The 13381-nt window shown below is 39.9% G+C and overlaps 1 protein-coding gene across 5 annotated transcripts in view; it reads right to left on the reverse strand.

The window, feature by feature from the left end:
• The window catches only part of nckap1 (NCK-associated protein 1), a 40235-nt gene that overhangs the window by 11932 nt on the left and 14922 nt on the right, over positions 1-13381 (reverse strand). For 3 of the 5 annotated variants that reach the window (XM_039783478.1, XM_039783477.1, XM_039783475.1), the window contains 19 exons: positions 12665-12757; positions 12476-12532; positions 11942-12084; positions 10639-10729; positions 10095-10232; positions 9203-9251; positions 8924-9080; positions 8012-8068; positions 7298-7394; positions 6233-6339; positions 5983-6115; positions 5435-5516; positions 5252-5310; positions 4907-5052; positions 4675-4807; positions 4340-4459; positions 3298-3437; positions 2398-2529; positions 1635-1853 (listed from right to left, as the gene is read on the reverse strand). In XM_039783478.1, coding sequence (XP_039639412.1) covers positions 1635-1853; positions 2398-2529; positions 3298-3437; positions 4340-4459; positions 4675-4807; positions 4907-5052; positions 5252-5310; positions 5435-5516; positions 5983-6115; positions 6233-6339; positions 7298-7394; positions 8012-8068; positions 8924-9080; positions 9203-9251; positions 10095-10232; positions 10639-10729; positions 11942-12084; positions 12476-12532; positions 12665-12757 — 2153 coding nt within the window. The remainder of the gene's footprint in view (positions 1-1634; positions 1854-2397; positions 2530-3297; positions 3438-4339; positions 4460-4674; positions 4808-4906; positions 5053-5251; positions 5311-5434; positions 5517-5982; positions 6116-6232; positions 6340-7297; positions 7395-8011; positions 8069-8923; positions 9081-9202; positions 9252-10094; positions 10233-10638; positions 10730-11941; positions 12085-12475; positions 12533-12664; positions 12758-13381) is intronic. The other 2 variants (XM_039783476.1, XM_039783479.1) reach the window with 1 other exon arrangement.

Genomic DNA, 13381 nt, shown 5'->3' on the forward strand with positions numbered 1-13381 from the left:
TCGATGATAATGTTTATAAAGATACTTTCACTGCTTATTCTCAAACACACAGGGCTAGGCCTGCAACAATAATTACGTAATTGTCTAATCACAATATTTTAACATAATCATGGTGTCTTTGTTTAACCACAATTAATTGCTGACATTAGCTTAGGTCCTAAGGGCTATGACTTTTGATGGGAAATATTGATTTTGTTTAGATATGCCAAATTGTAAATATCTAAGTGATTATTAGTAAGACTGTTGAGCTTTTTAGGGTTGAGGACTATACATTTTTATCAATATTTTAATTGTTAGTTGTCCCTATACATGCAACCAAAAATGACAAGGGGGAATACATTTAGGAAAAAAAAAACGTAAGTAAAGAAGCAGTGATGACCATTTTGCCCGTAGTTTTACCAATAGTGATGACTATTTTTGGCCGCTTCTTGAAATGCCTCGTTGGGCAAAACAGTGATGGAACCAAAACCCAAACTTTTCATTTGTTTGAAAAAGTTATAAATAAATAAATAATTATTTTTAACCCTTGTGTTGTCTTCCCGTCGACCGTGCAAGGGTTTGTCTTTCTGGGTCAAAATTTTAAATTAAATTGAAACTCAACATTTCTGCCACAACAGTATCAGAAATAGGGCTGTACAAAACAATTTAGTCGCGATTGCCTTTTAAATGATCCTGCTGAGATAATGCACATTGCAGCATAATAGGTTGGCTGCCGCTCACATTGTAATTTAACAACAAGTAGAACTTAGGTTAGGTTATTGGGCCCGCCCAGTTTAACTCCACATACTGTTGTGTTGACGTAGTTTATTGTCAAAACGAGTCGACTATTAAACGAACAGCTCCACTAAAAACGTCACTGCGGTGGGTCCGTTCTAAGTGTAGACCTGTTGTAGATGTTAAGTGCCCTATAGTTCCTCAAAAAATACAGTTCAATCACAACTGAAAATCTGCCTCATTGTGTGTGAATAGAGGTGAAAAAGTCTTAACATAATTCCAACATATTATTAGCAAATATAATATAAATCCCCACTGATGATAGACTTACTAGCCAATAGGTAATGTAGTCACTAAGGTAGCCATCCACAGATACAGTTCATCCCAAAGGACTGACTGTTCCACATGTGTGTTTAACATTAAAACATGATTTATAAAATGGCAACAATTATTAGGCTATTTATACAGCTTAGTATTCTATGCAAAGAATGTATCTATAAATGCTTTAGGCTGCCCTAAAAGTTATTGTAAGACCAGATTAATATGCAACTTCATTTTATACAATATATGTAGTAGTGGGTCACTGATTTGTCTCTCTTTCAGTTAAGGGGTCCTTGGCTTAAAAAACGTTGAAGACCCCTGACTTAGACATTACATAGCACTGACTGTTTACTGATCTATATTAGATCTTTATCTTCTGGTAGATTCCTTATTGTATTTTGTACGTTTATATTTCGCCTATTTAATGCGTATCTTTATGTTGTTTCGCACGTTTATGCTTTATCTTGGCCAGGTCGTCGTCGCAAATGAGAATTTGTTCTCAATTGGCCAACCTGGTTAAATAGAGGTCAAATAAAATTAAAATTATACGGCAAAATTTGGAAGTGTTACAGCTCTACACAGGGCTCAAGCCAACATACCAGTTTGTGTAGAGACTGGTGATGGTGGGTTCCCCGTGGCTGTCCAGGTGCTGCGTCTGCTGCAGCAGGACGTTGTTAAAGACCCGCGTGATGTCGATGGTGACGTAGTTCTCTATGGACTGAAGCACCGTCATGTAGGCCCGGACGCTGGTCAGCAGCTCGCTGGGCTTGGCTATCTCCTGAGTAGCCTGGTTGTACATAGTCATCCCCACTATAGACCTAGAGACAGAGGGAGTTAAGACAGTCGGGGTTTTGAAATAATTTATATTTTTATATATATATAAAAAGATGGAAGTCAATTTAGTAAAAGCACTTTTAAAACCTCACAAGCTCCAGTACTAACAACCTGCAGAGGATACATTGTATTTGAATTAGGGCTGCACGCTATGAGGAAAAAATGCAATATCGACCATTGTTGAATATGACGATGACGTTCGCAGCATTGATTCCTCCTAATTTCAACTGATCTATAGTGCCAAAGATTCGCATCCCCTGTTGGTGTACCATTGCTGCTGTGCTTTAACGACAAGAGGGGGATTTATCTTTTGTACCTGCATAAATATGTACATATGTACGTACGTGTGGCCTACATATTCATCTAAAAGTGTACAAATAATTGCTGCTGTTATACTTGCAAACTATGTGGTACTTGGGGTGGGAGTGAAAATGTAAAAAAATAAGCCCTTATATTTATAGTAACATTTCCTGTGAAAATCAAAACATTAAAAAAAAGCTTTATTAATCTGCATGCGTTTATGCTTACTTGGTAAATCGGATCTCCAGGTGCGAGGTGAGGTACTCTCTCGGTGTGAACGTGTGCTCCCAGACCGCCAGGTTGGGAACGTAGTTGATGGAGAAGCAGAGTTCAGATAACGCTGTGTGGAGTTTATCCAGACTGGGGAGAGAGTAAACAACAAGGTCAAAATAGATAATAACACAATAACATATGATGAAACTTTTAATAGTCTGTGTGTTTACAGCAACGGAATACAAGTAGAGACAGACTGAAGAAAAAAAAAGTATAACCTAAGAAAAATACTACAAATGGAGGCAGTATAGGTAAGCGGCGATGTAAAAACCTCCACTAGTTCAAAAGAAACCATTGACACATATTGGGAAATCGAGGTAGGGCTGCAAAATATATCGTTTTTTAATCTTCACCGCTTAATAACCATATCGTGAAAGGCTGCGACATAATGCGACAGAAACTCAAAAGGTTGCTGGTTCAAGTCCCCATATGGACCAAAGTATGGTGGTGGACTGGTAGCTGGAGAGGTGCCAGTTCACTTCCTGGGCACTGCCAAGGTGCTTTTGAGCAAGGGACCGAACCTTATAATACCAATACCAATAATAATCCAATACCAATAATAATAATAATAATAATAATAATAATAATTATTATTATTATTATTATCATCATTATCATCATCATCATCATCATCACGGCTGCATGAACAAAGATGGATGTTTAATTGTGTTAAGTGAATTCAGTCAAACAGACAATAGAAAAGAAGGCTATTCATCCATTATTAATAAATGTCGACAGTCAATAGCAATTTACAGTTAACATTAAGAAAAGCATAAAGAGACACAAAGAACAGAAAGGGAAGGAGATAAAAAGAGAAAGAGGGGAATGGAAACTGAGTCTGCGTATTCAACTAACTTGGTGACCAGTAGTCTGTTCTTCCTCATGCTCTCCACCCCTGGTTTCTCTCTCTCCGGCTCGCCCTTCTTCCCCGTCGCCTTCTTGCTCTTCTTGTTCACGGCCTGGCTGATGGTTTTGGCACAGTGCTTAGGAAGCAGCTGGAAAAAGTAGGAGAAGAGTAGACAGACGGCGGGGAGAGCAAAGAAAAAGAGAGAATGGGATAAAACATGAGATTGAGGAAAGGAAAGACAGATGGAGAAAGGCCGATTATTCACAGCCTGGCTGACGTTCTTAGAAGAGTAGCTTTTCAAAAGCTTTTGAAAAGTGAAACAACCACTGATAGAGATCAACTTAAGAAGCTTTTAATGATGCGCATCAACAAAGGACTCACAACATTAACGTGACAGCATGTAATATATTATGCACATGGCCAGTTGTTTCTTGTTGCTCTTCCACATCTTGTCATATTAGAAAAACTTTTAGGACTTTATCAGTGCATTGGTTCTATTGTAAAAATTGTTTCTACATTTATATAGCACCAGCTTCCAAATGTGACTCGTTATTGGCCAAACAGACATCACTTTTGAATTTTCTCTCAAAAATCTGCACATGTAATAGCTGCACAAAACCGTCGTTTTTAAAAATGTTTCTTTGTACGGATTAACCCTTGTGTTGACTTCGGGTCACATTGACCCGTTTTCAATTTTTGTTTTGTTTTGTTTTATTAGAAAAATGTAACAATTTAAAACGTTGGAAAAAGCAAAAACAAAAAAAAGTCAAAAAAGTGTATTTTTCAAGGTTGACACGAAGACAACACAAAAAAGGTATAACATGTTAATGAATGAACTTAAGAGAGGCTATAAGGTTGATTTCTGAACCATTTTCCAGTCTATACTAAGCTAAGCTAACCAGCTGCAGCCTTATATACGCTGTACAAATATGTATCGATCTTCTAATCTAACTCTCAGCAAGAAAGGTAATAAGTGTATTCCCCAAAATGTCAAACTATTCCTTTAAATTGGTTGCCTTTGTGTGTGCGCGCGCGTGCGTGTGTTCCTACCTGGTCGCTGAGTGTACATTGTTCAGTGCAGATGTCAGTGATTAGGTTTCGGGCCTGTTTGGCCATCTCATCCAGAAACATGTTACACAACGACAGGCTTCGATCCCCTATGTGGTGACGCTGTGGAGGCAGAAAAGTAAAAACACACAAGCAAAGTCATTATTGTCATAAACATATCACTTAACAGGAAATATTGGACAGCAACTTGTTTTACATGTTTCACATCTGATTGAATGTGAGTGTAAGACAGCGTATCTTTCTATCTATATATACACGTGTGTGTGTGTGTGTGTGTCTGTGTGTGTGTGTGTGTGTCTGTGTGTGTGTGTATTTACCTCCTCAGGACAAAGCTCATGTGTACAGGACATGAAGTGTGTGCAGAGCAGAGGGAAGCAGATGGAGTGTCGGCTCTGGGAGGGAAGCTCCAGGCACTGCTGGAACATCTTTTCAAACGCACGGCTGTAGAAGCTACACACGCACACACCACGAGATAGATGAAACGAGGGATAAATACATACCTCACACAAGTCAAATATATTTAAATTTGTGTGTGTGTGTGTGTCTTACCAGAAAATGGACAGGTCTGACGTCTCCACCAGCATCTCCACCAGAGAGTCCACCATCTTTGTGTGGAAGATGATGGTGTTCATCATTTTACCGAGCTCCTTGTGATCGGCTATACCAAGACTGGCTTTAGAGACACTGGTGTAGGCCTACAGAGAGGGGGGAAAAGTAGTCTTATTATTGAGGTATTTTTCTATCCGTTTACACCCCATTCCACAAAACACAAAAATATTCATTTGAAACATTTAAGTGGAAAGTACAGACAGACATTTCCCTGGAACAACGTATCACAGAGCTTTGGATAAATGTTTTTAAAGAATTAAAAAGCACTAGATTTGTGTGCATCACCTGCAGTCTGAACCAGTCCAGTCGCATGCCCCGGAAGTCAAACACCTCTCCATCCTCCACTGGAACACAGAAGAACAACAATTCCGCCCAAATCACAAAGGTTATCATTAACACTTTGGTTCCTGACCTGTAGATCTGTTATCCCCCCACACCCCTATAAGTTTTGAAGTAGTAGTGGTTCACCTTGTTTGACACTGAGAGAGGTCATAGTGTTGACAAATGAAGACATGATTATAGACTCATCCTCTGGACACACTGACAGGTTCTATCAGATGAAGATAGGATAGGAAAACGGGTTAGAAAGTGTGGAAAAATGTGTCTTCTAGAAGCCAGTGCCAGTGTTTCAACTGAGGCCGAAAATGTGACGCTTTATCTACGTAGATTTCAACCACCAATGGGAAATAAGACCACATTCTGCACATCGCTGAAAAAGATAGAAAATGACAATAGCTCTTGAGAGTCTGTTTTAACTATAAGGTTTACAAAACTTCAATTTTGACATGAAAGCTATAATTAACTGTATTTTGCAACTATGAGAATGTTCCTAAAGTTGTATATGTTTTTAATGTTTGGATGTGTAATATCATAGATTTTAACATGGTGGGCAGTAAAGTTGTATTGTAGAAAACATTCTGCGTTCTGTCCTGTGTTTGGATTTTGTGTAAGAGTAAAAGGTGTGTGTGTACATTTTCAGAGCCGCGTGTGCACTCAGAGTGTGCACATGTTCATACCTGCACCAGTTCATTCAGCACCACAGCATCAAAGCCAGACAGGTACTGGACGTAGTACCGCTGCATCACAGGACCGTACTTCCTGACGTGAGCTCGGAGTTCCTCCATGTAGAAGATCAACTCCGCTATGTGTCTGTAAAACACACAGACGTCAGATTTAGGACTAAAGCAACCCAATCAGCCTAACAGACAACAAGTAGTGCAATGACTTTGTTACTGTAGGTGTGAACAGGTGCGTATGTTTGCCTACTTGTCTATGAAGTCATCTGTGCTTTTCTTCTGGATGTTGTCTGCGTGTCGAAGGAGCCAGATGATCTCGTCCCGGGCAAACGACAACGCCATGAACACAAACAACGCCTAGCGGAACCGAAAGAGGCAGACATGGAGAAATATGAAGGGAAAGTAGAGAGAGACACACAAGGGAAATGTAAAGATAAATTACCAAGAGCAGTTGGCAGCAACTGCTTTCTCACAGTCTCTGAACCAAATATGCTAAATGTTTACAGTCAGTCTAGCTTAGCAAATAAGCTGTGCTACATTGATGAAGGTCTCCATCTGGCTAGGGGAACATACAGGGCTTTTTAAGGTTGTAAAATCTGTCTGTGCTGATAAGCTGAGAAGTTTACCCAGCATTATTTAAGGTGGTATTGCATTGTTTTAAGAAGGTACTGTACGTTACATTAGTTTCCAATATTCCACAAAGGATCTAACTCCCACAGAGCTGAGTCATAATAAAGAGACATTTAAGTTGAAACCTTTAGGTTTTAAGGTGGAATGTAACTGGATATTGTGTATACTCATTTGTAGTGTGTCTTAAATAGGTTTATGTTGTTTGCATTTATTGTTGTAACACTTTTTTATTCTGTCCTTTTGGCCTGGTCCCTCTTGACAAATAAATTTAAATCTCAACAAGACTTATCTGGTTGAATGAAGGAAAATGAAATGAATGTATTACACATTATTATATTATCTCAGTGATCCTTGGCAGCTGAACTAAGGAACTAAAAGCATTTTAGTGTATTTTTGTGTTTTATACATTACATTAGGACATTGTAATTGTCTTTAGAGCTGACCTGGAAGACTTAAGTGGTTTTATTTGCGCTTTTAAAGTAATTTCATATATTTGTATTGTGATAGTTAAGTCAGTAAACTAACTAACTGAGCTTTTTAAGGTGGTATTTTTGTTTTATGTGATACTACCTTAGGTATGAGTTATCCAGGTTGGTCATTTAGTGCTACTCATCCAATTCCTCTAAACGGAATCTAGGGTTATTGAAGGTGTTATTTGACCATTTAAGGTGGTATTTTGCGTTACCTTGGGACCTAGTAGTCCGGGCTGATCGGCTAAAACAGTGGCCAACTCCTTCAGAGCTGATCGGAGAAACTTGCGTCTCTCTCTGTGCATCGAGCCTCTGCAGAGAGACAGAGCAGACGGAGGAAGTCAGAGCAGAGCATCAAAACACACACACACACACACACACACACACACACACACACACACACACACACACACACACACACACACACACACACACACACACACACACACACACACACACACACAAAATGATTAAATGGTATTTTGACACTTTCGGGACAATCCTGCAAGAGGGCTAAAAGTAAGCAGATGACAAGTGACGGCAGAAGAATGAGAATGAAGATGAAAGGGGAAGACGGAATAAGTAATGAGGATAAAAGCAGAGATGGCAAAGAGGGGAGGACAAAACAGGGGGGGAACTGAATGAGGGATAAAGCGAGGCAGAAGGTGATGCTTCTGTTTGAGATTCCCTGAGAGAGAGAGAGAGAGAGAGAGAGAGAGAGAGAGAGAGAGACTGGAAGCAGAGCTGAAAAGATGGGAAGCAGGAGAACGAACAGGGATATAAATCAATAAAACACAGACTGTGGGGAGTGAAATCAATTATAAAAGGTGATATGCTTTTTGTGTTTTGTGAGGAACAAAAAAGAACGAGTGGATGAAAATCCCATTTGGGATGCGAAGAAGGGATTAATAAAACCATAATGTACTTACGCATGAGACAGGGCCTGTTCCTTACACTCTCTGATGTCATTGATGCGTTTGTTGTAGCTGGGAAACACAAGCAGAGAGGAGGCGTTAAAAAGAGCAAAAACGTACCGAGCTTTTGGCTATCTGCTATTTGAGAATTATGGTTTAACGTAAGGCTCTCGGAAAACATCTTCAATTTCCCTGTTATATCCAGCCAATAGTCAAAAAATCAAAGATATTTAACTGACAAAGATATGAAACCGATAAAAATCAGCGAAACTTAACATTTCAGAAGTTGTAAGCTACAGAAAACTGAAATTGTTGTGTAAAAGAAATGGCTTTTAGGTCCAATGTGTGGGAATTTCTGCCATCTAGCGTTGAGATCATATCGCAATCAACTCTCTCACACCACGCAGTTCAAAAGTACGTATTACAGCTACGGTAGCCTTCACGCTTTTTTCTGATGACACCGGTCTCTTGCTCTTTTCAATATCTTTTTTTTTTTCCTGGGCAAAGAAGACTCCTGTTCCTGAAATTTGGATTTTGAATACGTGTGGTCCTCCATGTTTCCTTCTTCAAACTTGCCGTGGCCGGGAAGTGACGATACCCATTAGCAGCATTAGCAGCACCTGTAAGTTTATCATGTGACAGCGAAAACGCGAAAGGCGGAGCAGTATGTCCCTTACCGGCTAACATATTTCAAGATGGCGCATGAATATGGAGCGTCTACCCCAGTTCATGCGAATGCAAATGTAAAATTTTAAGCCAAGAGGAATACTTTGAATTGATGGTGGTGGTAAATATTCATGAAAAAGGACAAGTTTGTGAACGGGCAACACAGATTTTGATACTGAACAACTAAACACGTTACAAACCGGACCTTTAACAAATAAAAAACTTCCGCCCATGTGTATCCTCGCATGTAGATCGTCTTACCCTCTGATGTTCACAAACAGATCCTCTGCAGCCTTGTGGATGTGGAAGACTTCGTCTCGGAACAGACAGAGGCAGGTGGAGCTCTGCAGAGCCAGCTTCCACAAAGACAGCGCTGCTGCGTCGCTGTTCAGCACCGCGTGACACAGGATGAAGCCGACTAGAGGGAGAACAGACAGGAATATACCATTTAGTACAATTTAGAAGCCAAAATAAACATTGAATGAAAGGAGCCATTTTAAACGAACGAGACCCGACACAAACACTGTCTACAATACTTACAAACAATCCACTTCTCCATTGCGTCCAGTGACAGGTATTCACATGGCATCTAAAGACAGAGACGAGCGGTGAGTGACAGACAGAGGATCAGGATTTCACAGTTGACTTTTCCAGTTAAACACACAGGTGAGTGGATTAAATGCCTCAGTAAAGCTCAGGCTCAAGCGATCACCACATGTTGTCTTTTTAGATTTGTAATTATTCATTAAAGTGTTCATATTATGCTCATTTTCAGGTTCATAATTGTATTAAGAGGTTGTACCAGAATAGTTTGATGTGGTTTAATTTTCAGAAAACACCATATCTTTGTTGTGCTGCACATTGCTGCAGCTCCTCTTTTCACCCTGTGTGTTGAGCTCTCTGTTTTAGCTACAGAGTGAGACCTCTCACTTCTGTACCATCTTTGTTGGGAGTCACACATGCGCAGTAGCTAGGTAAGGATTACTAGCCAGTCAGTTGCAGAGTATGAGGGCATGCCCTGACAGCACCTAGGTAAGGACTACTAGCCAGTCAGAAGCAGAGTATGAGGGCGTGCCATGCTAGCAGCTAGGCGAGCATTATAACGTGTGTTACAAAGTGACCCACGTCTGTCTCTGAAGTAAAGGCTGGACTACAATAGAGCTGTTTGGAGCAGTTGGTGAACAGTGTTTTCTGTTGGAGATGGTAAGTTCCTTTTGGGGGGGGATTTTGGGCTTTTTCACTTGGTAAACCTATAACGTGCACAAAAAAAGATATATAACAATAAAGGAAAGGGGAAAAAGCCAACAAGCATAATATGAGCACTTTAATAATTACAAAATATTGAAACAAGCAATTTCTAGACATTTAAATATTTCCCCTTGGATCGCAGCTATAAATTAGGAAATTTCAGCGCAGTCGTCGTCATACTAACAGTGTCTGACTGGGCAGGGTTGAGCATGGTGGAGGGAGCAGAGATGAGAGAGAGCAGCTGGGCGTTCCTCCACTGGTCGGCGGACAGATTCCTCCTGGGATAGACCATCTGAAGACTGATCAAAGCATCTGACAGGGACTGGAGGAGAGGAAAGACGAGACAGGATGAGGAGGGAGAAACAGGAGGAGAGACAGGAGGGAAAGAATCAAACACTCTTACAGATGACAACTAAACCAAATGTTGGTACTATTAGTGTAGAGTGAGCTTTCTGGCACTCTAGTTGACCAGCATGTATCACTGTACTGTATCAGTTTTTTTTTCAAGTCTCTTTCAGCTCCCAGTTACAGAGCAGGACTTTTACTGCGATCAAATGATCTAAACGTGGCACCGGCAAATGTGCCTTGGTGAAAACAAGGTTACATCCACTGTACACATTGAAAGTCATGCTGTAAACTTTAACTACTTTTAAGAAGAGAGTCTGTGTTTACAGAAGAAAAAAGGCACACCCTGAACACACCACCGAATATGGACACGGTTCACCGACCTTTCCATGTGGAACAAACTCCTCCATCAACTTCTTCAGAGGGTTCTCGTAATCCACGATCATCTGGCCCAGCCGGGGGTACTCCCGGTCACTACCAAACACATAGTACCACAGTTACTATGGAGAACACGGCCGCCGCTTGACTTTTAAACCGTTAACACGTGGACGTGGTGGGGTGGGGGATTTTTTGTGACGATTTTTAAATTGGATTATTTTCCCTAGATTTTCTTTTACCAATGATTCACCTAAATATTTTCTGTATATATGGTAATACATCTTATCCGTTTCCAGCAAAACTGAGCGAAAGCAGAAAATCCATGTTTGCACCTAACATCCCACTCCATGTGTACTGGTCTTGATATTATGTCTTATTTGCATATTTGTATTTTTGTATATTATGTTGATATGTGCCTATATGTATATTGTTGTCTCTATTGTACAATATGTGTCTATATTACTATTTGTCTATGTTTACTACTACATGTCTATTTTTTGAATGTATAGAGACTTAAGGCTGTTTTATGGTTGTGCGCAGACTCCACGCAGAGCTTTGGCCATAGCCTACGTAAGTGGCCTGATGTTTATACTTGTGTGCTCGTGTGTGCGTTGAGCCGGTGTGCGTGTGTGTGTGTGTGATAGAGCGAGGGAGAAGTGAGAGAGTGACGGCAATTAGCTTCGGAGCGAGTAGTGACTCTAGAGTCTAACAAAGTGTCTCCCCTGTTCTTTCTGACCACGGTGGGAGATTTGTAGCAGGAAAAGTTAACCAATGTGCGTCGCTGCGATGTGCAGTTACATTTTTCGAGAGGTGTGCGTCAGGCTACGGCGTAGGGTCCGGCGTAGACGCAGAGGGGTCTGCGGGGGTACGCCATCAATTCTACGCACAACCATAAAAACGCCTTTAACACCTACAAAAGTAAAATTCCTCGTTTATGTATACGTATATGTATAAGTATACTTGGCCAATAAATCTGATTCTGATTATGTACTTCTTAACAAATGGAATAAATGTCAGACTGACTGACGTGTGATGTGCATTCTTCTTGGAAAACAATCAGTTTTTAGAAATGTCTCATGATATATTGTCTCTAGAAGTGGATTATTCAGCTTTTGCTAAAAAAAAAAGGAAAAGAAAATCCCAACACTCAATACTATCGAATCGCAGTACTTCTAGAATCGCGATAAAGGAAAATCGCAACACAAATCGAATTGGCACCCATGTACCGTGAAAGGATGGAATCGGGACAAAAGCATAGCGTCCCGGCCCTAGTCTCGCCCCTCATCGACACGAGTGTGTTTCAGTCACCTGGCTCCGTGCGTCATCTCGTGGGCGTAGTTGTACAGTCCTATGATGGCTTTCCTCTCCTCTATGCGGGACAGTATTGTCATCAGAGTAGTGTAAGTCACCACCAGGTCCAGGTAGTTCTTGGTCAGGTCAAAGTTCACCGTCTGACACAGAACAAAAACACGAAGGAGGCATTTTTCTTAACGAACAATATGGCCCAAATCTTCTTTTCAGATATAGGTCATTTCCTATCTCGATAACGATATATAGCATGATGAATATTTTCTTGTAATTTAATAAATAGTCTTTATGAAATAACCACATGGTAAGGCCTATGTTTGTATACTTCTTTGTGAAGTAAAGACTTCACAAATGAGAAGTACTGAGAATATTCTTATTTAGTTAAGAACTTTTGTGCAAAATGAACAACAGTCGAGTGAAATAATAGAGAAAAATACAAGCAAGCATAATTCTTTTCTTCTAGTTATTATCTTTGTAGAGGTAGAATTTATGGCAGTAAATATCGGACAGTAGTGTTTGGGTTTTTGGACTTACAATGTCAAAGAAGACCTGGCAGGCGTCGATGGTGTTCAGCAGCTCACACACATGGTCCTGTTGATAGAGGAGTCAATATATGAATACCTTCATTAGAATCACCGCCATATAATCCTTCACAGTGTAATGTTAAGTGTGTGTGTGTGTGTGTGTGTGTGTGTGTGTGTGTGTGTGTGTGTGTTTTCCTACCTTGAATTCCATGACATCTACAAAGGTAAAATAGTAGAGAGCCAGGTTCTTCAGAATCTCTGACTTTTCCTTCTGCAGCTGAGCCAGCTGTTGCTGTAAACATGGCAGCGGACACAAAGTTATATATTTACATATACTGTACATATGAAATATATATATATATATATCTCAGTAAAACCTGTTTACTTTGTGGCTGTTATCAATTAATCAATCAATTGTATCTCTCATATATGGCTTTTTATATCTTATGTACCTTAAAAAGTTGTTTCTCTGCGCTTTAAGGCTGAGCTGACAACTCACTCTCACAATCGGCCCACTGGCCGTGCTGTTCCCTGTTACATTTATTAACTAAATATCCAAATACATGAGTAGGTTAGGTTATCAAATTTACCGACTCAAAGATTTTTTTTCTCAAATAAGCTCAGGTCGTTTTTTTTGGAAATAATTCTCTTCCACGTTACACTTTTTGAAAACTGTAGTGAAAATTATCTGTTTTTCTAACCCATCTCTTAGACTGAAGAAAAAAAAAAAAATCCAATTACGGAGTTTCCCTTCAGGGATCAATACAGTTTATCGCATCTTGTTCAAATTAATTACAGTTTCTCTTCATTTTGACTAAATTAACAGCAAACTGATATAAATTAGATACTGTTGCTGAATAATTTAGTGATATTGAAGCTGGCAAACTCTAGCTTTTCTTGCACCAATACAAACCGA

This window comes from Perca fluviatilis, chromosome 19 (genome assembly GCF_010015445.1).
Source record: "Perca fluviatilis chromosome 19, GENO_Pfluv_1.0, whole genome shotgun sequence".
Taxonomy (NCBI): Eukaryota; Metazoa; Chordata; class Actinopteri; order Perciformes; family Percidae; genus Perca; species Perca fluviatilis.